Raw genomic sequence first — 26,616 nt, 5'->3', positions numbered from 1 at the left:
TCTTATTGAATGTTGTTACCATGTCACCCAAAAATACTTTGGAAGATGATATCTTTATGCAGCTGACAAGCTATAAATTTCCTCTCAGGCAGCTCTGTAAATGTGTGATCTTCCCAAGAGCTTTACATTTTAAGGAAATGCACAAAATAATCAAAACAAGTATGAATTTATTTATAGCTACCCAAGAGATTTCTGCTTTTAGTTTTGGGCTTACTTTGGTGTAAATGTTTAATCTTTAATGAATCAAGTCTAATAAGTTTTAAAAAGACAGTCTCACTTTCTTTTTAAAGTGAGCCAGGGAGCTGCCCTCTCCACACAACTAACTGAAATTACAAAACAAAACAAAACCAACAACCTAAACCAACAAACAATAACAGGAATTAAAAACTCAACATATTTAGTAAGGAAAATTATGGTGACATTAATGATGGTCAGCGCCACCATGCTAACTGGGATCCTGAAACTATTACTGCCACATAATTTGAATCACCGTGTTGCAAACCAAGCTGTGTTCTAATTTATTATTTTTCACTTGAAACCAGGGATAACACTGCTATCGTGAACTCACTGAATAAAAGGAAGCCTGTGAGTCAAAAGCTTTCTTGTGCTGCACCAGCAATCTAAGGGAGGGCTGAAAACAAGAGGTGCTACAATAGTAAATGATATTACCGTAGGAAGGAAAAAAGATGTGTGCAGTATGAAATAGACATTTGTATCAAATAGCATTATAATGCTTCAGGTGTGAAAAACAGAATGTTGTCTTTTGTAATTTTCCCTTTTCTGTGGTAAACCAGAAGTGTCAGGGATAATGCCTGTAATCAGATTTCCTTGTAGCTGACACCTTCTCCAATGAGGCACCCTCTCCAATTTTATAATCCTCATGACACTCTACGGTGTCTGCTCAGACTAACTCCCACAAGATTAATGAGAATGTTGCATGATAAAGGATACCTCATAATAAATATCCTCACTTTGTACTGTCTCCAGAACACCTAATGTAAGGTAGTTATATTTAAAAGGTACATGATTTGATGTATTTCTGGCGGCAAGGATTTGTTGAGAATTATAATGATTTTTAAATTCATTTTAAATGTAAATAGGAATGTGAATAAGGTGCACTGTACTGTATGACCTGCTCTAGTTATGTCTTGGTGATCACCAGACCTCTGCTGAAAAATTACTAATAAGAGGAAAAATCTAGACTCTTCAATCACTCTTCATTTAAAGATGAATGCAAACATTGCTGCTTTGTTCAAGCTTCCCCACAGTAGCGTTCACATTCTTACTGAATCATGCAGAAAATGAAAACCAGGAGACGCTTTATCCCTGCTTGTATGGATAGAGGAAGAACAGAAGGGAGAAAAAGGGTGAAAGCATGACCACTTTCTTTGGAGGTATTCCCAAAACGCTCTTTTTCTAGCAAAGGTTTGTGACTGCTCAGTCATGGGCCTGAGTGCAGTCAATAAGCAAAGACTGAACAGGGGAACAATGAAACATTCATATGTACTGAGAGAGCTAGAACAGTAGGAGCTGGTAGACATGGCAGGATTGGAGCAAGGTGTTAATCATGTGTCTCAGGAGATTGGCTGCAAGCATAGAAATGGGGATTAGTGTGTGTTTTCTCATCACAAAACTTGAAGAGCAGCCATGAGCCTCTGTCAGAGGCATTTCACAAAAGCAAAGACCTGTAAGCAAGGAAAATGATGCCATTCTTCTTTTCCCTCCAGTATGTTCATGGCAACTCCTTCATAAATAAACAGACTTATGCCAAAGGCATAACTAAATTCTGCACAGGTCTCCTCTTGATGGAAACATTTTTTGAAGACTCAAAATACTGGTTATTTTCCTGAACCATGTGTAGCACTTTAATGAAAATTAAACAAAATCAGAATTCTAAACCAGAACTTAGATTAATTACTCCACACCAGCAGTCACTTACTTCCCTCCTAAAGCTGCAAAGTATTAGTTGTCTAGAAATATGCCATCCATAAATATTTCTGTGGAGCTGCATGACCTAACAGATTTTCTAGATAGGCTGCAACTGGCTGATTATTGAAATACAGTATTTTCTAAATAATTGCTACACAAATAGAAAGTATGTGCAACCTAATCCTATTATTCCTGTATGCTACGATATCTACAAAATGGCGAGATGCTAGCTGTTACCAGAGGAGATGAAGCTGGAGAAAGAGGCAAGTTTTATATTAACTTTTAAGTGGTTTTGAAGAGTTCTTGTTCTGAAAATGCTTCTGTAATATACTAAAATACATTTATATGATTTAAAAGGTAAAAAAGGCACATTTTCCTGCCTAGAATAACAATTTAAAAATATTATAGTATCCTTTTCACTTTAAAAAGTCTATTTTTTCTCTCCAACACTGTGTGCATTGCTAAACTAAAAAATCCTTCTGCCTTCCTAATCTTTCTATATAGCCTGTCTTCTAATGTCTAATGTAACATTAGGTTCAAAATTAAATATTTATTATATTATATAATAAATCTGGAATTCTATTTGTTTGCCCTCAGAAACTTTTGCTTTTATTTTTGATGGCTTTGTTCACTTTTTTAGCGGAAACAAGCGTGAGGGAATCGCTTGAATGTTGCACACATCAGAGGAGGCATTGCAGGAAAACATCGCCAAGCCTTTTGTCACATTACTTCTGTCATCAACCTTGTGTATGCATGAGGCTTTGCAGATTAAGAGTGGGATATCATATGTATTTCAGAGAAACTCATTTCTTTCCTACAAAGCAGGAATAGTTCAACAGTTTTAGGAGAGAATGTCTTCAGTGTATCCCAAAGTTGCTTTATTTAGAGTTCCTCTTAGCTCAAACTTTGGCTATGTGTGTCTTAAGCATATGAAACAGCTATCTATGTTTACTTGGAAAAGTAAGATTATTTTTTAACTAACTGCTTTAAGTGGCTGTGCTGTTCTTTTACTTTCTTGAGGTCAGAAAGTCCCTAAATAAACTGATTTGGAATAGAGATGTTTTGCAGGCTAGGCAGTGAACAGTGAAACTTAGTAAAGAAACAAACTCACCCTACCTCATGAAGAAATCAGTGGAGATCAGTGGATGATCTTTCATCTTCATCGATATTCTCATCTTTGAGAGCCCTCTTGGACGTTTGAGACAATCTTAGGAAGTCTGTCATCCTCTTTTCTGTGATTCTGGGGAACTGTGGACAGCAAAAATCATTAGTAATCCACCCAGAGTGCTACTATGTCTAACGGGACCATTTAGACAAACATCTGTCAGGAATAACAAAGGCATAGCTGATTCCACCTTGGAGCAGGAAGATAGATGAGATGACCTTTCAAGGGGTCTTTGAGAACATTTAACTGACATTTCCTGAAGTAATGAAGCTGGTGCAAACTTGCTAGGGGGTCTATTCCAGTCAGCCCACTTTGTTAACTTCTGAACCTGTGGGTTAGTGCCACCCCACCCCAGTTTGAGGGAGTAATGAGTCTCAAAAACACTTAAGTTTCTGTAACTTTCTTGAAAAGCATAATGATGGATAGTGGAACAGAACTGAAATGTGTGGTCCTGTTGTGTAAAGGAGGCAAACAACTATTTGGTCTGCCAGCTGGGTGTGAAACAGGTGATGGAGTCACACCATTAGGGAGCAGCTGGGTTCGGTGGTACCTCTGTGGCAGCTGTCAGTTACAGGTGTGTTGGGGTGCTATAAATCGTTAAGACATGTGACTGAGCTGGAGGGATTTCAGAGATGAAGTTAACAGGAATATGGGAGTGAAGCAGGAGGTTCCCATAGTGAGGAAAGAGATATGAAAAGTTCATCAGAAAATAGATATAATTACTTTCTCTGCTCCAGGAACTAATTTCTATTCAGTTAAAGGTAAAAGGCGAGCAATACCAACCAACTAGCAATGCACTACCTAGGACTGTGAGGCTCTGTCGTCTTGCTTTATTTTTAGCAAAAAGTTTGTGATTACAGAATCAGAGCCTTAAGCAGAGAGATATTTTCCACACAACCAGACAGACTACTGAAACTGATAGGTATTCTTGTTCACATATTTAAAAATACTGCTATTACTATAAAAACTTCTTTCCTTGATTTCTATAGGATACTATTTTTTTTAAGTTTCCAGTACTGAATAGACTTCTATACGTTTAAATATACATCCAGTAATTTGCCATATTTAATTTCCACCTAAAATCAAAAGTGGAAAAAAATACTGCTAACATGTTGCTTCATGAATGTGTCCCTCCTAGGCATAATACTTTACTAGATCATAACATATTTCCTGATTTATTCGCTAAGTTAACTCTGTGGCTGGGCAGTAGTTGCCATGTATATCACTCCTCATGAATATTAAATAATACCACTGCATAGCTAGAAAGCACACGGGAAAAATTACTTGCACAGAAGTTACAGTCCTATATAGTTGACATCCTTTGACAATAAATAATTGGTATTAGCTGTACTTAGGAAGTTTGATACATATTATGCTGCGTCACTACAGTGACCTTATTTTTGAGAAGCTGCCTTAAAACTAATCCCAAAAATCTCTGAGTAAGAGTAGACTTGGCAGATTTAACGTAACAACGTCATACCCCCAAAAAAGTGCTTTCTGGTCATCAGAATGAATGAGGAGGGCATTAGGAACCATCTGGATAAACAATTAAACTAGCCAAGAAAATGCTTCAGCCATTCAACTATTGAAATAACAAATACATAATTTAAAATATTTTACTGAAAACTGTTAGTGGCTCTTTGCTGGGAAACCTCTAAACCAGCTTCTATTGATGAACAAGATCCTAATCCAACACAACATATGTAAGCACACTAGCACTTACATCGACTTCATCTAGTTCATCTGCTGGAAGTTAAGTATGTATTTAGGCTTGAGAGATGGGGGCCTAACCTGAGTTATGCCAAGTCTTTGAGGAGGAAGAGAGCGGATGAAGGGTTTCTTGTTAGTTCTTAAGTTTGCCCGAATACTCTTGTGCAGGATATTACCGGCCTCTGTAGGAAAAGGCCACTTTAGAGGGCTTTTCATTTTCGAAACCAGGAATAACAGCTTTTGTAACAGACTCCAGCTGGGCCTTTGAGGCCTTGATGTGTTCGTGTGCCAAAAACTGGCTTTCAGCGCAGGAGGGCTGTCGCTGCCCGCGAAGAGGCCGCTACCACAACCTACTGAGGCGCAGGAGAGTAAGCGCCGGGCCTGAGGCCTCCTCACTACCCCAGAACGGGGCGCCGCCGCGCCCTCGCTCGTTCTCGGGGCTGCGGTGAAGCCGGGCGACACTGGAAGGGCTCGGCGCCTGCACAGGTAAGAGGCAGCATCTTCCAGGACGCGGCAAACGGATGACAGCAGGGAGAAGGCGGAAAGCCACTGACAAGCGCCTCATGGAGAAGAACGGAACGGAGCGGCCTTTGTTCCTCAGCGCCACAGGCCCGCGCCGAGAGCGGGGCAGCGGAGCCCGCGCGCCTGTGCCGGCTGCGCGTGCGCGGAGGCGCTGGTGCCCGCTCGCCGCGGGAGCGCGCCTAGCAGGCAGGAGGACTCCACCGCAGCCGGCGCGCCCCCGTGGCGGTGTCTCTTCGGCCGGCAGCTAGAGCGAGGGAGCGCGCGGTCGGTTCAGGCGGTCGGGCCGGGCACCGAACGTCTCGGCGACAGCGGCGCAGCTCGTCGCCCTGCAGCCCGCACGACCGGGGGAGCCAGGCCGCCTCAGCGGGGTCCTGCCCAGCTCAGCGCCCACAGGTGAGCGCGCCGCGGAGGTGAGGCTGAGTGGCCTCGAAGGGCCGAGAACAGCTCGCCCGACGGCCCCGGCCCTGCCCGGGGCTGCTACCCGCAGAAGAGGCCCCGGCAAGGTGGCGGGGCCGGCGCAGCGGCCGCAGAGGAGAGTCAGAGTAAGGCCCCGGCGCGGCCTAATCGCAGCCCGGGCGTCCGGTTTCCTGTTGATGGCCGGGTCTTGCGCCGCCGCCCGCGACGGGGTGCTGAGGGAACCCGCCCGAGGGAGCGAGGCGCGACGGGCCTTTCTCCGACCCGGCCTGCAGGTCCCGAGGAGATGAGGGGAGCGGCCCCGCGGTAGCAGGCGGCTCTGAGCCCTTCTACTGGGCTATTGTGCGCCAGGCTGAGGCGGCGGCGCGACCCGCCTGCTGCAGAGGGCCCGGCGCGGGCCTGGGCCATGGGGCTGTCCCTTTGTGGGCTCGGCCGTGCCGCGCCGTGCGCTTTGTGCTCGCGGGAGCGGAGCGGGGCCCGGCGCCGGCTGCCGGCGCGGCGAAGGTCAGCAGGGCCGCGGCGGTGGAGGGAGGCGGGGGCGGCCTACGCTCCTGGCCCGCAGCGGCGTCCCTCTCTGCCGCCGTCCCAACGGGCCCAGCCGCCGCGGGAAACAGGTTGCCAGAGTAGGTGGGTCATTGGGTCTTCCACTGTGACATTTCCTGGGAAGGCTGTTGTCTCGCTCGTCCCTAATGTGGGAGCAAAGGAGAGGGGGAAGATTCTTGCTCATTCCACGGCTTCCCTTACGAAATTAAAAGGCTGAGGGTCTCAGTTCTTTTCTCCACGGTTTTAAAAGGGCAGGAAACAATAGCTTTTGTAGTAAAAGGCAAAACATCCTGAGTGTTTCTGAAAAGAACCAAGTTTCTCTTCCGGTGATGGAGTGGTGGCGCTTTTATTATAAACTCACGTTTCATTTGTAATTGTGAACATAAGATATTTCTCCAGTGCTCTCTTCAGTCTCTGTTTCAGATAATCTGGGTGAGTCCTACCTTTCTTCCGTAATAAGTGTATTCATACGCTAAATGAAGTGACTTAATTTCTTTCACGTGGGAGTTGAGTGGATCTTAGAAAGCTCATAGCTGGGTTGTGAACTGGGCTATGAAAGATATTGGATATTCTACACATGGGAAATAGTTTCAGTTGTCTTTTTATTCCCTTTCTAAACTGAGGCTAGCAAGGTGCATTCCAGCGAGGGACTTCTCAGCCCTGAGTTAGTCAACCGGGTCTTTAAGATTTTAGGTATTCAGTATAGATTCAGTAATACAGAGGCTTTTTGGATAAAACTTAGTTTCTGCAACAGGTGATTAGTCCAGAGATCCAACTAAGGAATAAATCAGTTAGTTCTACTTTACCATTTTCTGCAATATTGATGTAAAAGTAAGTGCCAGAAATTATAATTGCATTAAGTGGAAACTGGTGTTTTCAAATAGCTTTAGCACTTTTCATAGCATTGGAGAATTCTACAGGAAAGCTTAAGTGTAAAATTCTTTAGTGGTATGGTTTTAGGAATCTTCTGTGATCCAAGAATTGTGAAACTAATGGGCATTTTGATACTGAAAATACATGTCATGACAGAGTATCCTGTACATGAATCCATCTTTCCTGTTGGTAAGGTTTTAATGCTATAGTCTAATTAGATTGTATTAGAGGAGCTAGCACAGAAGTTCAGTGACTCCAGTTAAGTGGATGTGAACTGAGGAAGGTAGATATTTTAAACAACATGTGTACTTTCCATACTTACATTTGAGCATCATTGCTGCCTTCTGCTTAGTGTGAGTACTGCACAGATACTAGAGACACCTGCTTGTAATGCAGAAGAGGGTGGAGCATGGCCATGTTCATCTAAGCAACACCTGGTTTTGGTCTGAAAAGTCAAACAATTTTATGAACTTAAGTTTTCACATGAAACGTTCTGGAGTATTATACACACAATGCCTATGTGGTGTTCTTAAAGTTAGAACCACTTCACTTTGGTTTTCTGCTTGTAAGAGCGTTTGTAGTTTTGTAACTGTTAGCTTTGAAAGCTAGACTGAGTTTAGTCACCTTGAGTATCAGTATGGGTTCTGCTTTAATGGTTGCCTCATTTTCAAGAGTGGAGATGAACCAGAATAGTCAATCAGTGGTATCTGAAATTGTAAACACATATGGGGAATTTTACTGCATTTGTGATGGATATACCCAGTCCGCCGAAAACCAAGGTAAAAATGGTGTTTCCAGCTGTGGAAACTGTAGTTCCCTGGTTGGTACTTCCAAGTGCTGGCTGTTGCAGAGAACAGTAGCTGTGAAGTAAGGATGCTGGCAAGATCTAGTTTGTCTTAACCATAACTGAGGGCCTAAAGCTTAAGATCACTTCTCTGAAGCTTACAGTCTTAAACCATGAACACTGCAAATAAGGAAAACAGTTTTAGTGGATTTTTTTTCTTTCTCACTGCATTGTTTTTTGAAGGAAAATCAGCATTAAGAAAAGTGAAAAACAGTTGTAATTTAAAAAGAATAGTAAGAAATACTCATATTGACTCTAGCAGAAATACACAACAGATAGAAGTGTCTGTAGCTTAAAATGCTTTGTTTCATTGATTAGAAAATTTGTCATAAGCAATTTGCTCTTTTTCAAAGTGTACATATCATTCATGTCTTAAATGTACCATGTCATGGTAAAGATGGCCATCATGGGCTAGCAGTGGAGCGATAGGTGTAAATACTGCTGTCAATGTAAGATGTTACTGCAGCTTTTTTAAAGTTTTTTCTATTAGTGCTTAATTGTATGTAGCAAAAATCTGCCCAAGTCACCAACACGGGATTATTTTTATGCCATGCTATATAGTATTTAGCTGTTAAAATTTTGTCTTCTTTCTCTGCCTAGTATAATTGCATTAACTCCTCATTAATAGTTTTATACATTGTGCCAATCTTCATATAAGTGTACATTTTTGTAGTTCTAGTCCAGACTCTGTGTGTATTATGTTTCCATATTGCCCTGGACAACTGATATAAAGATATACCTGTTTGAGCTAATCTATAGAATGGTGATTCTTTGTGTTATCATAGGAATAATGGGAGATTTGGTTACTAATTCCACTGTATTTTAATCGGATGAAGTGCTAGATAATTACAGTTAACCAAATGGTGCACTTCTGATTTTGACTTGTTTTGCTTGTAGAAAGTGAATATGGAAGCTGAGGCTTCTTGTGTTAGTGGGGAAGTAAAATACGTGGATGCTGAGGACTGTATTTGTTCTTTTGCATCTGGAAACACATTTGAAAAACTCACTGTGACTATGTTCCTACAGGGAAATTGGTGTAAAAAGAGCAGCAAATTAATTTGCAGACAGTTGTTGACCATTTTCTTTTTTGTTTGCCTTATCTAGAAACAGATTTTTGTCTTCTCTTGTAACAATTAATGGCCTTGCTGAGACATGAAGAAAAACAAGGAGAGTGTAGTAATAACTTTTGCTGCTTAAAGAATTAGCCATTGGCTGCTTTAAAGTGAAATGGCAATTCTTCGAAGTTTGGTTTGTGTGGTATAAAGTCTTTCCTACAGTTCTTGGCTATAGTATTAAAGAGAGCAAAAATTAGTCTTTGACAGAAAACCACAGTGGCTTTTCAGTGTTTGTGCTTGGGGTTTTCTGAGTGCTGTCAGGGAGGAGTGTTCAGAATGATACACTTTTAAAGTTACTTTCCAATTTGTGTTCACATGAAATATGTCTAAGGAAAACTCGAAGGAAAAATGTATGCTAAATTTTGCTAACATACAGACTGTCAAAAAGCGGAAAGGTTTTAACTGGAGTAAGTATTTTAAACAATGTAGTGTGAAATTTTCAAACCATCTAGTGTGAAATTAGAGGAGTGAAAACTTGAAAACAAATTCCTTTACATAAAAATTGCTAGAGCTAGTGTCTAGCTTAGAAGTGTAGGTATATTACAAGGCTTATTTGTTGCTTGTTTATTCTGTATTAAAGATCTTTCTTGAGTGAATGTTTTATATCTTCTGTGTTATGCCAGGGGATGACAACTGAAATACTAGTTTTCTATGTTCTGTTTTGTTCTGTTTAATACACATTGCTTTATGCTGAAATGTGATGTAGGTACTAGTTTGAAATGGGCTTGGAAAATTAGTTTTTCCTGTGTCATGTTCTTAAGTTGGTTACCATTATTTCTAAAATATGGTTAGTTGCTGTTCGCACATTAGTGTTAGGAAAGAAGAAAAAATAGAATTAGCACTGCATAAGCTGTAGCACATCCAGGGTACAGTTCTGCAGTAGCTAAAGATGGTTTCTATTCATACTGCCTGTGATAACTTGCAGTGTTGTCACCAATGTGAAATGGGCCAATCATAGTTTCACGAGTTGAAAACTAATGGCCTGTGAGGAGTGGGTAGGTATTACCTGGTTCACTTCTCAAAGCAGCTTGCATGATAATGTAAAAGCCAGTGTTGATGCAAGAGATGTCTTCTGTCATTGTAGGTGTGCTTGGCATCAGTGTAAGTGAAAGTTTAAAGCTAAGAAGGAATGGTATCACCCTCACTGCAAGTTTGGTTTTGGTGTCTTTCTGGTGTGCTTGTGTAAGGACTCGTGTAGTTGTGCAAGACTGATCTGGCTGAATGCATTATTTTAAAGAGAAACAAAACTAATAGGTAAAGGGCAGGCAGCACAACCATCCATTTTGGTGGTGGGTTGCTTTTATTTGTTGTAGGAAGGGTGAAGGTGCACTCAAAGTGTGTGTGTGTCTTGAGTTGTGAAGCCTTTATTAAGTGGATCATTCTTTGTGCTATTAGATGACCCATTTTCTTCGTTTTTTTGTCATGGTATGCCAGAACTTACAAGCAATCCTGCAGCTGAGCAGTTCTTAAAAGCTCTATTAAAATATACAAGAACCTTTGAAACATGTAACTTTGCTACTTTCTCTTTGAAAGGTGACTGTAACTGTGCATCAGCCTAGAACCAAGAGATCTCTGAAATGGATTTTATTTTACTCTTTCTTTTAATTTTTTGACAAGACATAGAACTTCAAATTTGCTGCAGTCTTATGATCAGATATTTTAAGCTTCTTTAACTGATGGAAGTCATATTTTGAAACATACTTCTTTGTTCTTGTGTTTGCACATACATAGCCCCACTTTAAATTGTGCAAGATAAGCCTCTTCTGTTTCACTAGTTAGTTTTTAAATTAATGTAAACTTTTGCCCATCTTCTTATTTGCAGTTGTCCTCTTGAAAAAACTGTGAAAGTGCTCTGCTCAACTGATCTTTCAGTCTCTGAATGCTTATTTTGAAATACATGCATATGTGTAATTACATATAAAAAAATTATTGGCATCACAAAATTACTTTTCATTCACAGGAATTCTTTTCTCTCTTATGCATGAAGTTGCATGGCTGAAATCTGTGTGATTATGCATGTACATTAAGGATGTAGTTTGAAGACTGGATGCACAGGTGTGACTGGGGAATAATTTGATGGGCAGATATTGATGGTGCACTACAAAAATTTTGTGCTAGGTAAAATGTAATCAAAGGAAATGTTGAAAATAAGAAAGTATGTATTCCATAATAGGAGTAGTGACAAACATTCTTCTAAAACAGCAGCACCTGTAAAGCAGTAATTGAAAGAGCACTTCTACGTGCATTAAAAGCTGCTGTTGTGCTGAACAACTTTATTTTTAACATCAAGTGTTCTATGTGAGGAATAGTTGCTGTTCCTTGTACAATCATAATTCTTCTATGGACATACAGGTGCTTACCTATTAAAGGAGCTGGGTGTGTGGAAAAAAAGTACATTGTTAAGACTGTTCCTTAATATGCATTAGACGTAGGGGGTTGCGTCTGAAACTCTGCATTTTTTGAATGGTCACTCTTCCACTGTAAGGGTCCTTTAGAAGAACTGCAACACTCCTGTAAAAGAAAAAGGCTTAAAAAGTACTGCACTTTACACTTACGCTGCAGGTAGTGAGTCATTCTTAGGATTTGATGTTTGAGATTCAGTACTTTGACATAGGTCCAAATCTTAATTTAACTACATAACAGAAGAGGGGACAGTATTTTGCAGAGGAAGACAGCAGTGATAGGTGTTGAATTTAGAAAGTGATCATGAAGTAACAGAAGATAATACCTCTATCCTTGTAATTTCCAAACCATTTATGCTATCTTGTGTTTTATTTTACGATGCAGAGACAAGCCTGACTTGAGAGTGATTATGACTGCTTTTTAATTTTGTATGCCATGAAGCATTTCCCAAGCAATAGAAATTAGTGGAATAATGAGTGCATTTTACTTAGCATTTGAGATACACCTGCTCAGAGGTTAATGGCAAAAAAGGAGCATATAATTCTCTTTCCTGAGACTTATTTTTTCTGCTGAATTTGAGTCGCTTTAAAAGCTGTGTAGTTGGACCTTCACAAAGAAAGCTGAGGTTTGTTTTTTTAGTGGTTTTTTTTTTTTAAATACTAGGGTTTGCTTAAAGAAAGGTTACATCATTTGCTTTACATAAAATGTCAATGTGGAATCGATTTCTTAGAAGGAGGCCTTCAGATTAGATACAGTAGAATTAGTGAGAAGAGAGTTGCCAGTGTCTGCCTTAATCTGCTTCATTGATGTACAAGCTATAGGAGTGAACAGAGGGCAGTTATCTATATGTGAGCAGGAGCTGGAAAGTAAACAGTGATTGAAGTTTGACTGTGGCTGACTGTAAAGACTGAAATGTTAAATAATTTAACATAGCGTCCTTTAGTGTGTAATGAAATTTAGTTATTACTAACCTGAAGTAAATTTGAATAGGGTTTCTGGAGTTCATTTAGTATACTAACCAAGTTAATTCACTCCCTTCTGCATTAATGTCCAAGACTCATAGCTGCTTAAGATATTTCAAAATCTGTAAAAAAGCAGGGAAGTACTTGCCTGTGGTGACTCAGAAACTTGTGACAGAGCTAAGCCCAGGTCTGCCATGCCACAGACAACTGCTCTAGTACCACTAATACTGTACTGCAGTTATCTTTTTCTTGTTTCATTTAAGGTTGCAAGGAATATTCAATCATTTCATGTAACAGGGTGGTCTGTTTTGTATATGCAATAAAATAAAGACATTATCTTCATCTGACATTCTTCTAGATGTTAATGCTTTTGAAAATTAAGTATCTGGATATGAAAACAAACAAATAAAAAACACAAAGAAAACACAAAGCCACAAAAAACTCAACCACAGAACCAAAAAGCAAAAAATCTGCAAACCCTAAAAATAACCCTAACTTGTAAAAATTCTTTGCTGAAATGATGAAAAAAGAGTAACTTCAGATGAGGTAGAAGTTAATCTTCCAGTATCAGTGCTTTGTGATGTATTTATATGTTGATGTTATGTTTGATACACCTTGGGGCACCAGGATCTGTACTCCAGAGTCATTATCTCAGTGCTCCAAGCCATCCCCTGCCTGTTGGCTCTTCACAGGTCAGATTGCCATTCTTCACAGGGTTCTGCAGTCATCAGGATTGTATACAGGAATGCAGAACAAATTAAGGATTACAGTAATAAATTATTATTTAAGATGGGAATTAGTAAGATCTTAAGCAATGCACAAGGTGGAGAGATCTTTATAAAAATAATTAACATATGTAATTCTGTCCTGACACCTAAAAAGTGGCTTTCTGTGTCCTGATCAATCAGTTTTATAGGCCAGGTCCTCCTTGATCAGGTCTGGTTATTTTGGTGGTCTGCTCCCTGGTTCTATTTAGTAAGGCAGGAAAAACTGAATATAAAACAGATCCTGAATTTGAATTGGAATACTTATCATAGAAAGATGTGCAGACACATCAAAGTGCAGGTACCTCTTGTAGTTTAGGCTTGTTGAATTAAGGTAGGTATTTCCATGCCACACCCTCTTCCCCATGTCTGCCACAGACACAGAAATGGTGATGCAATATTGCATAGCAGTTACAGTATGCAGGGAAGACGTTTTTGCAAAATCAGACTGAGGAGAGAAACATAGTCCCTAAATTGTCACATTCAGAGGATGTGCTGTTGACATTTACAGGGAGGAGTTTTTTAATTATTTCATTTTTGCTAATAGTTTGTGATTGTATACAGACCTCATCTATGATATATTCTAGAACAGAATTAAGTGCTTCCTGCTTCAGATACTTCTGAGTGGTAGTATTTATTATAGCATGAAAAAATGACTTGCATTTCTGTCTGTTAGCCGATCTTCCTTTATGCCTGTCTTGCTTTTTATTGCAGAATTCTATGTCTGGAACTTCTTAAGAGGTAACTTTCTACCTGTGTTTACAGAAATTACTGGGCTGAATTAGTGATGGAAGATGATCCTGGTACAACTCAGTTGAGTGTGTTTTGTGTACAGTGGAAATAGATATTACTAAAAAATAAAATTGCATAAAGTTGTCTATATTTTCATATGAAGTTTTTATTTTTGTTAGATTCTGTGGGTTTTGCCATCTTTATTTTGAAACTTGTACTAATGTATCTCGGCTTTACTGGGCTCAAACTATGGAAGGCTGCAGAAAGGCATGTTTAGTTTGGTATTTGAGAAGGTTAGTGTGGGACAGCTGCTCTTCATACCATAGATTATCATGCTACAGGTTCCATTTGTAGGCATGCTGGAGGTTCAGGTGTCCTATGCCAAGGAAGGCTCTGGCTGTTGACTGACTACCGATACTGGCACTGAGCACTCAGAGTTACTGAACAGGGTAAAGAGAAGGCTTTTATCATAGACTACTTCAAGCACAGCAAGATTTGACAGTGTCAGTGACACAGGTTAATTGCTTGCTTTTAAAAAGGAGAAATATGGTGAAGTCCACTTTGGAAGTTGTTCATGGTCTTTTTAATGCAAGTGTTTGGTTTTGATTTGTGTGTGAAGAGTGATTCTTTTTCTCCATATTTTTGTTTAATTATGTATAATGGAAAAAGGTCATTTCACTAGCTAGTTTGAGCTTAACTTTCTTTTTATTACAGTAGATTATAAAATACCGATTTTTGCTGTTGTTGGTAATGCCAGTTTATTGAATGTATTGCTGTAGTTTCTCTTTCTAGTGGTGACTTTTGAGAAATTGCTTTTAGTGTAGCTTTAGTTTTCAGGAATGCGCTTTATAGTTTCCCTAGCTTTGCTTTCTGTGCTACTTCCTCTCCTTCCAAGCTCAAGAGATGAGGGAGATAAACATTCTATTCTGATCTGAATTTACAAAGAAACCTGTTTTTTTACTGAATGCTATGAATAATTATTAAGACATATAAAAGCTGGGATGCTCTCTGCTTATATAATACAGATTGGTCCAAACTATGATTTTTGCTGGTGATCAGAAATGTATGATTTTCATTCTAGAATGAAATTTGCAGGTTCATGAGTAAGGTGTTTTTCTTTGAACATTTTTCCTCAGCTTGTTTTAGTTTGCAAGGCTTGAGTATTGTAGCAGCATATTCCAATACTCCATCTTGATTCTTTAGAATATAGAAAATTCTGGTTGGCTAGAGAATGGGTTACTCACTTTTTAAAATTGACATTGTTCTTTGTTTCATTTAAATACAAATTCTACTGTCACAGGAGTAGTTGCTTGCCAGTATGGCCTTTTAATGTGGCTGGTTTGTATTTTCTGTAGGACTATTCTTTCTTAATTTTATGTTACAGAGTTGTTGGAAAGAAAATCTTTGATATCTAGAAAATAAAAGAGCTCCTGGGCAGAAGTAGTTAATAGTATAGATGACAGCACTAGGCAAGGCTCAGTCTCTTGTATTGAATTAGAAACAGGTCACCATAATTTGATGGGCATAATAATACTGTTTGTGTATACACAGTGCTGTTTGTATCTATGTCTGCCACATGGCATGTGTGGAGTTCAAAGAAGATCTGGACTGCCCAGTATCAGTGGTGATCATACTGTGTAAAAGAGTACATGTATGGTAGCAGCAGAAACAACGAATGTTATGGTCTGACAGTTTGCTGCAGTGGTAGCCATAAAAAGGATGTCTGATTCCAAGATTATACAAATCCATTGGAATTTCCTGTGCTGATGGTTGGAAAGAGGGGCTGGCAGGGCATGTCCTGAGCTGGTAAGAAAAAATATTACCTGCAATTTTAAGAAGGCTGGGTCACTACAGGGTAGTGGAAATTTGTGATTTTGTGTGAAAACAAGATGAACTGGACAAATGATGTCTTGGGAAAGGAAATAAGAGATTTCCCTCAGTGTTGTAACTTTCTTTGTCTTGTGTTACATTACTCTGACATTAGATTGCTCTGGCTTTTGCCTAGTATGCAGGAAAAGAGAAGCCCTGAGATATCTGAAATAACAAACAGAATAGGATCTTATGAAAACAGGGTCTGGAAAGGTTGAAGAAAGCTCATAATTCATTAATAGAAAACAGTGTATAGAGACTAAATTGCATTATACCATCAATAATTTATATCATGAAGTGTCATCTAAGAGTTCTGAAGTAAGCCAGTAGGTACAGAGGCTGCAGGTAAGCAGGGATGTACATTTCTGTGTCAAACGTTGTTGAATTCGCAGAAGCAGACATGCAGCTGGTATTAAATATGCCAGGTCTTTGTGATCTCAGAGCTCTTGGGAGATGTTAGGAAAACATCAAGTCCTGAAATGTCTTTTACAATTTAAAATAAATGAAGAAAACTATTTGAAATAGCAATAATTCACAAGCTGTTCTGTGAGCCACTTGTGCATAATACATTAAATGTTACATGTGTTTGCTGAAGTGTGAGTTTGGTGGTGGTGAGGGCAACATACATTCATTAGAGCCTGCTAAAACCTTTTTCCCATCTGTTTTGCTGTACGTTGATGATTGAGTGCAAGACAGGATGGAGGAGAGGTAGATACCTTGGAAAATTAATTTTGGAAGTAGTAAGTAGATGTTGCTGAAAATGCGGCTTTTCTATGGTGCTGCTGTTCTCAGCAGTTTAAGATTTCTGATAAATTGAGCAGCTGTGGTACAAAAATAAGGTATTCTAAGAGTTTGTACTATAAAACTACTTGAAAAATTGGGAGAAGATTCCCTACTTAAAGTACACTGGTGCTCCTTTTTAATTGGGACAAAGTGTGCTTTTTAATTACTTTCACTTCCGTATTGGCGACAGTTCCACTTTTTTGGCCAAAATATTGTGTACTTTATATATGAGCATGTGCAAACACCACTCCCAACCCCCTTCTCCTTTCTAAATGTATACTTTGGGGTTTCTTTTTGCTGCATTCATGAAACCTTCCTTAAGAAATACTGATGACTCACTAGAATCTTCACTTTCATTACATTTTGTAGTTTATAATATTTTACAGAAGTTATCAGTACTGAATTGTACAAACATCTGATGATATTGGCTAATCTTTCTGTATTTTAAGTTCTTATTTGCCCTGTTAAATGAGGATTTCCAACAGTTCATTTAGGTTTTATTACATTACATATAGACATTTGTGATAAGGTTTTGTTTTTTTCCCTGGCCTTGTGTCACTCACACTACATAATGAGACTTTTTTTCCCCTACAAGCTGTTAAATGAGTATATAGGAGTTTTGGGGCTTTTTCCTCCCCCTTGGGGGGAAAAAAAAGTTTAATCTGTTTGATAGAAGATTTTGGAAAGTGGATGGTGTTAACTTGAATTTGTCAGAGGTGCCCCGTATTTCAGTAAAACGTAGGAGATGTGATTTCAGGAATGATATCTGAAGCTAACACCTCTGAAAGATGAGAAGCTAAAAGGGTTTTTCAGTCTATTTCTATCTGCTGTTATTTATTCAGTGGCATCTGAGGTACATCAGCTTTTTGAATGTATTTTGAAACTGCTTTCCTTGTGTCTACACCTCAGCTGAACTGTTCTAAGCAGTGAATTCACTGTGTCTCTGGTTCTCACTATTTGTTTCAAAGGCATTGTAAGTTGTATCACAGCATAGCAAAGAGCATGTTCAGCATTGCCTTACCTGTCCAGAGGCTCCTGACTTGCTTTAGGGGACAGCTGCTTAGCTGCAGAGGAGAAGAGCATAGGGTGTGTTTCCGGCACTTCAGAGCACCCAACAGTTTCTCAAAAGACGTTTCTGTGCTGGTTTTCTTCAGCTCTTGTTTTGTTGGCAAACTTCATTGACCTTTTAACTAATGAGGATGTTGTATATTGCACATTTTGGGATGAAGCTGAAGCACACCTTGTATCGAGTTAGTAGTAATGTTAATGGTAGTTGGGTGTTACTAGCACATTGGAATACCTGATACAAGCTTCCAGAGTCTTCCTTGAACAGGACTTGAATTTCAAATCATGGGAGAGCATTTTTGAAGATTTTTTTTTTCACTCAGATACTGTAGCCTTACTTTTCATGCAACCAGAACAGTTTGTTGCAGTATATTCTTCTGTTGTCTGTATTGACATTTGTATTTCCATGATACTATGATCATTGCATCTGTATTCTGTAATATCTAAGCTGTTTTGAGTATGGCACCTGCGTCATGCAAGCATGTTGACTTCCAATTCCTTTATCCTTAAATGGTTCTAATTTCTTATTTGTCCATGTGGGTATTCAAATATGTCACATCATTTCACATCTGTTCCGTTGCTCTTTTCCTTGATAATATTACACTTTTGTTTAACAATAAACTTTATATGGAAGGGAAAAAAATCCTGTAGCACAGGTACGTTAGAGATTCGCAGTGGAAAATGCCAATTTGAACAATATGCTTGAAAAAGCAGGAGCAGGAAGTGAAATTCATGGTTCGTGTATTGGAAAAGTTCTCAGTATAATGTATAGCTTTTAAAACTAGATACTTGGGAAAGATGATCAAGTCTGTCAGTCTGCGAGCATCCGAACGAGAAGGGGCTGTGACACGTGTGGAGCACGTACTGCTGCTGTTGCACATGACGCTGGGCTGACACGTGAAGAGAGCTGTGTACGCAGGCAAGCTTCCCTCTGAGCCTGCGGGAAATGGAGGCGACGTGCTGTTTGAAGGGCGGAAGGCGCTCTTCGGGGTGGCTGTCCGGGGATCGGGGCTCTCTCAGTCAGAGGAAAAGGATCCAGTTGTCCGGGGCCGCGGCCGGCCTCAGTGCGGCTGGCCGCCTGGGGCCGCCCGCGCTGCGCCCAAGCGGGGCTGTCGCGCCTTCCCCTGCGCGGCCCCGGGCAGCGGCAGGGCGGGGTCCACTGCGAGCAGCCAATGGCTCGGGCCGCGCCGCCGGCCGCGGGGCAGCGCGACGGGGGAAGTTGAGGAACCATTTTGGGGCGCCGGGCCCGAGCACGGATGTGGCTGGTGGATGTGGAGGGGGCACGACCGTAAATGGGATGCGAGGAGGTTGGGCCGGAAGCAGTGACGGCAACGTGCGGCGCAGGGTCCCTCCGGAGATCGCTGGGGCATTCACCGGGGGCGGCGCCCCTCAGCCGCCCCGTGTTCTGCGGGCTGCCCTCAGCCGGGAGGAGCTGCTGCCCTGAGCACAGCTCTGCTGCGCGGAAACGCCATGAGCTGCTTCACTCCCCATGACGGGGAGATCTGCCTCCAGCTTTCTGTATGCGTGGAAGGGAGTCTTGTGTTCGTGCTTGCCGGGAAGTGAAACCTGCAAGGGGAAAGGTAGTGAATTGCGTTATGCAAGGTGCTCTAAGCTGCTTTTGTAGGAGCTGTGAATTGCATCCCTCGGGAGATGTAGATAAGCATGTGCATTTCACACTTGCCCAGAAAGTTGTTGAGAGTAGTTTCATTAACAGGTCGGTGCCTGCCCATCAAGGACAGAGGTTTTCTTGATTCAGAAATAGGAAAAGTTTTTTCCCTCTTTACTCCTTGTGTTGGTTATGCTTTTTCAAATTTGGGTCCTACAAGCTATTCGAAGATTGCACAGTGCCTCTGAAGGTGACACACGGAGTACAGTACCATAGTTTGTCACTGTTGCTTAGAGACTTATTCAGTGAACAGATACGATAACAAACATTCCATGAAATGGAGTTTCTGTACCTAAAAATAGCTTTAAACTTTGTTTCCAGTTCTGTAGTTGTTTTGTAGTGCATTGCATGACATTACTTGACACTCTTATCACACTGATAACACTTTTACTTGTAATTACCTATTAGTTTTTAAAATAACTATAAATAAATATTTTCCGTGACTTTTCTGTCAGGATTCATGTACACCTCCATGCTAACAAGAGTGATGAAAACTTAGGCTTTGGGCAAGTTTAGACTTGGTAGATTACAGTTTATAGCTTTATCCAGTTTCTTCCTTATGTGCTCATCTCCACGGTATGGTTCACAGATTCAAGCTTGTTTTCATTCCGTGTTTATTTGGATGGTCCTCAGTTGTGAAATGTGTGTGTAAGGCTGGTACATGCAGAAATGGAGATAAAACAGGGCTGCAGAGTTCTGGTCTCTAGTACTTCATAGCTTAAAAAGCTTAGGTGGGAAATATATCTGTGCATAATGTCTTCTGCAAAGTTTGTAGGTTGCTTCACTTAGCTGTTGAATAGGCTCTGAGGGGTGTCATTAATGAAGCCAGAGCTCACTCAGCTCGTCAGACTGCCTAGGAAACTGATGTAACACAGTGATTTCAGCTGAGTTATCTGTGGGTTACAGGGGATCCCTGGATCAGGATGCGTAGGCTCAGGTAAGATGAAGCACACACAAACCTTCTTGAATTGTGTGCATTTACAGTATATGAAGATAGTTTTATATAAATATATTTTATGTGTGTTTTCTAAGTTCATTCCAAGCAGTCAGCATGACTAGAATGTGCTCTCCACTGCACATGATTTATGTATCATTTGTTCTAGGGCACAGAACTGTGGTGTGCCATCATAAGCCTCCCACCTATAGGAGCTGAGAAAGAAAAGCAGCAGTGCTCAGTTGTCACAGAGGCTCTATCGTTTGGATGTCCTCATGACAAGCTGGTGTAGCATCACTTCCCAAGAACATTAGTGTATCTGATAAGTAGGAGTTTTCTTTTCATCTTATGTAGGATGCCTTACAGTATGAAAATGATCACAAAAGATACTAACATTCCCATCATGTCTCTGCAATATCATTTAAGGCCTAGCATTGAAAACTGCTGTCTGGGTTGTTTTGTTTTTCCAAAGATGGAAGTGGGTATTTCTAGTCCAACAAGCCTGAGATACACAGATACTTCAGAGGAGTGAGATGATGCTCCTACTGGGCATGCAAGACTCAAAATTAGAGACTGGATACTGAATCTTAGACACTAGTGTTGTTTTAGCACTAGGCTGGTGAGAGGTACTTCCCTTTACAGTGTTGAACCTGGCTGTCTACAACTGCTCTCTGAATGTCAAGGGATGAGTTATTTTGTATGTTGGAATCTCTTAGTTCCTTCATTTTGTGCCCTGAACAGTGTATGTCTTGCAAAAGCATGCACAGTATGCTGCTTTGAGACAGCTAGTCCAAGTTTGTGGGTGAGATGATGCTAAATATGAGAAGCTTGCCTATTGCCTAATATTCCCATGTCAAATAGCGAAGAGATTAAAGATGAGGTTTATTTTGAGAGCTTTCTATGTACATGATGGATACAGAGCTGGTGTACTTGCAGAGAAGCACTCAAGGTGGTTGACAGTTTCACTGTGTAACAGAAACCAATTTTGGACAGCATTTTACTTTCCTTAACATGTGAAGGTACAGTTCTTTTCCCTACACCACCCCACCTCAAAAAAAAGAAAAAGTGCCTATTTTTTCTGGTAGTGCTAATAAGTCCTGTGGCCCAAGAAGGAGGAGAGTTAGAAGGTGCAGGTAAAAGTGTAGCACTCATAACATGTTATGAAATACAGTGCTTTTACAGCATCTGTGGAACACTTGAGCAAGCTGTTTGGTTAGGCAGCTGTTACGTTTTATCTGAGGACAGTGCAAACTCCACTGAATGCAGAACTTCATCGACACTGCATTTTCATGTCACTGGAGATGTTTGAGTACTTGTCTTAAAATTCTCAAATTCAGTCTCTTGAATTTATTTTTTGGGAATTCAAGGAAATAACTGCTGCCTCTCCTTCCCCCCCCCCCCCCCTCCAAGTGATTAGAAGCACTAGGTCTTAGTAACAGTAATGACAAAGAAGAGTTACTTTCCTGTCCAAGGTAAAAAGCAGTGTAGTAGTTAACTGCCTTAGCTATATATTCACTTGCTATTATTTCTCAACTTTTAAAAGAAATTATACAGTAAACACGATTACTGAGAAGGTTATATGCAGAAGTTGTTTTTTTCATTTAAAATAGCTAGTTTCTCGTCTCGCTAAACACATGGCTGACTGGAATTCAGCTTTAGAATTGCTCTGTAATGCTGAGTTGCTACACACAAGTGATATGGGTGGAGTCTTTTGTAGATGCAATAAAAAAAAAAAAAAATCAACCTAGCAACAAACTTGTGAGGATTTCGGTTAGGATTTTAGCATGTCTTTGCTCTCTGCTCACCTCTCGTTCCTTGCAGCTTTCAGTAGGGAAATGGGTCTTCAGAATAACTGGCAGAACTTACTTGTTAAACTTGTACGTTACACAAGTGTCTGTACTGCATGCAGCACAGCTGATAACTACTTGTGAGGTCTCTGTAGTTTGCATTACATGGGGCCTTTGCTTTTGTTTCCTTTTGAAGTTTCTTTGTAAATCAGAGGAAAATGTGTAGATACTCATTCTTTTTTCTCTCTTGTGTTACAGAAATGAGCCGTCAGACTGCCACAGCACTACCTACAGGTACTTCAAAGTGTACACCATCACAGAGGGTGCCCGCACTGACTGGCACTACAGCTTCCAATAATGACTTGGCTAGTCTCTTTGAGTGCCCTGTGTGTTTTGACTATGTGCTGCCACCAATTCTTCAGTGTCAGAGTGGGCATCTCGTTTGCAGCAACTGTCGCCCCAAACTTACGTGCTGTCCAACTTGCCGAGGCCCGCTTGGCTCCATTCGTAACCTGGCTATGGAGAAAGTTGCCAATTCTGTACTATTCCCATGTAAATATGCCTCTTCCGGATGTGAGATAACTTTGCCACACACCGAAAAAGCAGACCATGAGGAGCTATGTGAGTTTAGGCCTTATTCCTGTCCGTGTCCTGGTGCTTCATGTAAATGGCAAGGTTCTCTGGATGCTGTAATGCCACATCTGATGCATCAACATAAGTCAATTACAACACTTCAGGGAGAAGATATAGTGTTCCTTGCTACAGACATTAATCTTCCTGGTGCTGTTGACTGGGTTATGATGCAGTCTTGTTTTGGCTTTCATTTCATGTTAGTATTGGAGAAACAGGAAAAATATGATGGTCACCAGCAGTTCTTTGCAATTGTACAGCTGATAGGAACACGCAAGCAAGCTGAAAACTTTGCTTATCGACTTGAGCTAAATGGTCATAGGCGGCGATTGACTTGGGAAGCAACTCCTCGATCTATACATGAGGGAATTGCAACAGCCATTATGAATAGTGACTGTCTAGTCTTTGACACCAGCATCGCACAGCTATTTGCAGAAAATGGCAATCTAGGCATCAACGTAACTATATCCATGTGTTGAAATGGCAATCAAACCTCTTCAGGCCAGTGTTGAAACCCTTGCATTTAATTTAGCAGAACCTAGGGTAACCATCTTTGACTGTCAGACAAATTATTTGGTAGACGGAGAGTAGACATATGAAGGTAAATAAAAGGAAAGGCTGTTAAATTGCAGGAAGCAGTTGCATGTAGTAACACTAATATATTTAAAAAGTCAACAGTAAACCACTGAAAATATATATACACCCAAACTGGGCATCTTTTGTATTAAGAATTGATTCTACAGGAAACGTTGTAAAATAATTCTAAAATCTTGTTTGTAGATTGATTGTACTGTTGAAAAGGATACTGTTTCGTGTTTTTGTTTGTGTTTTTTTTCCTTCCCCTTTTGACTGACAAGCCATGTTGAGCGGTCTGGTCTCTGGCCGCTGCTTCCCCTCCTCTCCCCCCACCCCCTCTTTGTAAGTCACTACATAGTATTGCTGCTGTTTGTGTATATTTTTTGTGTATTTGCTAATTTTTATTAACTTCTAGTTTTTCATTAAATAAATATGACTTTCTTTTCTGTAATTCAGGTTTTCCTCTTTTTTGTATCTTTTTTAAATTAATTACAGGTGTCATCTTTTGATATGCATAATTGCTATGGTAAATCTTCTATTTCTGTATGTTTGGTAAATTTTGTCTCTTTCCAGTAGTCAATTCATTGGTGATACTGTTCTTAATTTAGCTATTTTGTGAATGTACTGAACTCAAAAGGAGTGCTTGTGTTCAAACATCTATTGGGAAAGAAAGCTCCTTTAAAAACAGGTCTAAATGTTGTTGTACTTTGAGTTACCTTTGAACAAAAATGAGCAACTACTAAGAATTTTCTGAGATTAAAAAAATACTTCACGTTTCAAATTTGGAGATGCTTAGAAACTTGATTGCATCCTTGTATTTGTTGGTTTTGCAGTACAAAGAAGCTGTTGTCTTACACACTGTTTGTAATTCTAAAAGCAGACTTTTTTTTTTTTCCTTTTTAAGAAGGCAGTCAGAATGAGATGTTTTCAGTCTTTTTATATCTGTCATTAAAAGAATATGTGGCAAATTAAACAAAACCCACAACTTTTGCTTTTTGCTTTAGCTCAAAGTTTGATGTGTTGACACTCTTGCTCAGTTTTTTGTCTTTATGTCTTTTGGTTGCTACTAAAGTAACTGTCGCGAACAGATTTTTGTATCTCATCTTTATGACATGATAAAATGCAAATAACCTCTTAGAGGTGCGACTCACCAGCCACAGCAGCTGCAGAAGGATACTGGGCTTTCTACAGACTGCCTGTATGTGAAAACGTTAACTATGAATGTCTCTGGTATTTGTGTTACAAAACCTAGACATAAAGACAGAAAAAGAGTAAAGTGAGAAGCGGTTTATCTCAGGCTATTTAAAAGAAATCTCTGTCAAACATAGTAGTAGTGGACATGTTTGTGGAGGTAGTCTGGCTATTAACTACATTTGTAACGTTAAAATAGTTTATCTACTGTGCACAATCTTAACTTTCTTGTCAGAAGTTGAGCTATTAAGACAACTTACTATTTTGATGCATGATGAGGTAAGTAGTTCTACAGGTAAGGAATAAAATATTCACTAAGTTGGATTAAAAAAATGCTACAGCAATAGTTGCCTTCATATAGAAGTTCCATTTAAAACTTGATTATATTTAGGCTGTTGGAACTGCTCAGATTTCATTAAAAGATGTTCTTGTCCAGTACCTTGTGACAGTAGATAAACACTTCAAAAATTCTGCAGTCCAGCATTTTATTTAGGAATACACAACTAATTCTTTGTTTGCAGTCTTCTAAAATTCAGTAATTATTCTCACCTAATGAAGCTTGTCTATATTTACCTTAGGTTTGTCTTCTGATCTTTGACAGAATCTTAGCTAAACACTTCCACCTATTTTTAGAGGACTACAATGACTTGCCATGTCACTAGTTCACTTGCGAGTGGCTGGCTTGAACTGCCTGCCAAGGTTAGCTGATTTTTGATCTCTCCAGTTTTGTTACAAAAATCTAGCTAAGAACCTGTTGAATGCCTTGCAGTCTGAAATTCACAATTATAGAGTGACAGGCCTGCATAAGCACACAAGTTGTGTAAGACTATTCTCTGCTGCTTTTGCTTGGAATGGTTCAGCTGGTGTTGTGTCCCCAAAAGACCTGTGAATCTTAAAACCTCATAGCACTGATTGCAGTGTTTTTATTTAGGCCAGAATGAGCTGAAGACAAAGAATGTACTTTTGAAAGGAACTTCAAAAATTGCATTTGTGATGAGTTTTAGAAGCTAACTGGTATGATCAGACAGGTGCTTTTCTTTTTCCTGTTGCCAAATGCTATAGCATAACTAATGTATGCTGACTTACTGTAATGTGAACTGTTATTAACTCCATTTGGTGTTACAAAAAAAAATCTGTGTAAAACATTTTACTTTGAATCATTCAAATGGAATGATTAAACAAACTACACTTAGCCCCAGATTTCCAGAATTATTAGAAGCTTAATTCAGTGGATCTTCTCTAAAGAATTTGAGGGTCTGGTAAGTCAACTACACTCTGTTACATATGAAAAAAGAAAGCATAATGGCAATCTGTACAGTTTACTACCTTATCTAAAATAAATGGTGTATTGAAGCCTGCCATTGTCTTAATATCAGCTGTTTATTTTAGACAATACTATTTTACATTGCTCTACTGGGAAAGAGTTTCAGTTTTCTCTTTTAGTAGATTAAATACAGATCTTGCTCTTGCCTGCTAGCACTACCTTGCTTTGTTTTCACTGTTTTGTTTAAAAAGAGCCTTAAATGGAAAACGTGTGACAAAGGTGAGTGTTAATATTTGGCTTCAGTTTTCCTATTTCTTTTTTGCAGTATTGCTTTAAAAACTGAAGCAGGTGAACTGGTTCATGTTGCTGCCCCTGAACTGTTGTGTTTTCAGAGCTGCTATGATTAAAGCATGAATTGCACTAGTGGGATAGTTAGAATTATCTGTAGCAATTTGTAGTGTGGATAGAGGAAGGGAGCTATTACTGCTTGTCTTTGATAAGCTTTAGCTGTCTTAGGGTATAATATATTCTGGGGGACACATGTTTAATATCGACTCCATTGAATTGTCTGTTGCAAAGGAGACTAATCCCTAGTGTATTGAAATGAATGTTAAAATTCCTTACTGTTTGGGCTTGCTGCTGCAGATCGTTACTCTTCTTGACTGTTCACTGAAAGCAAAAGAAAAGGCAGTGAAATGTGTCTGTATTATCTGGTATTATGGGTAGTCCTGAAGTTTTAGTTAAATGACCTCAACAAAGTTAACACGAACAAGTGAGCTCCACAAGCAGGAAACATGACAAGCTGTAAATAAACATCTATTAGTATTTTCAGAGTGGCATTAAACCCATTGCCTTCCAGATAGGAGTCCATGTGG

General features: G+C 39.8%; 1 protein-coding gene across 3 annotated transcripts; it reads left to right on the top strand.

The window, feature by feature from the left end:
- Window positions 1-5,472: 5,472 nt before the first annotated feature.
- SIAH1 (siah E3 ubiquitin protein ligase 1) lies at window positions 5,473-25,836 on the top strand. 3 transcript variants are annotated; one of them, XM_064160332.1, is made up of 2 exons: window positions 5,473-5,719; window positions 22,339-25,836. In XM_064160332.1, the coding sequence occupies exon 2, from the start codon at window positions 22,341-22,343 to the stop codon at window positions 23,187-23,189; it is 849 nt and encodes a 282-aa protein (XP_064016402.1). In that variant the 5' UTR covers window positions 5,473-5,719; window positions 22,339-22,340; the 3' UTR covers window positions 23,190-25,836. The 3 variants fall into 3 exon arrangements, with proteins under 3 accessions (XP_064016402.1, XP_064016403.1, XP_064016401.1); XM_064160333.1 differs by lacking the exon at window positions 5,473-5,719 and adding an exon at window positions 6,693-6,715; XM_064160331.1 differs by lacking the exon at window positions 5,473-5,719 and adding an exon at window positions 18,988-19,273.
- Window positions 25,837-26,616: the final 780 nt, after the last annotated feature.

Source organism: Pogoniulus pusillus, chromosome 20 (assembly GCF_015220805.1).
Source record: "Pogoniulus pusillus isolate bPogPus1 chromosome 20, bPogPus1.pri, whole genome shotgun sequence".
NCBI lineage: Eukaryota > Metazoa > Chordata > Aves > Piciformes > Lybiidae > Pogoniulus > Pogoniulus pusillus.
This window is presented reverse-complemented; position numbering and strand designations above follow the sequence as displayed.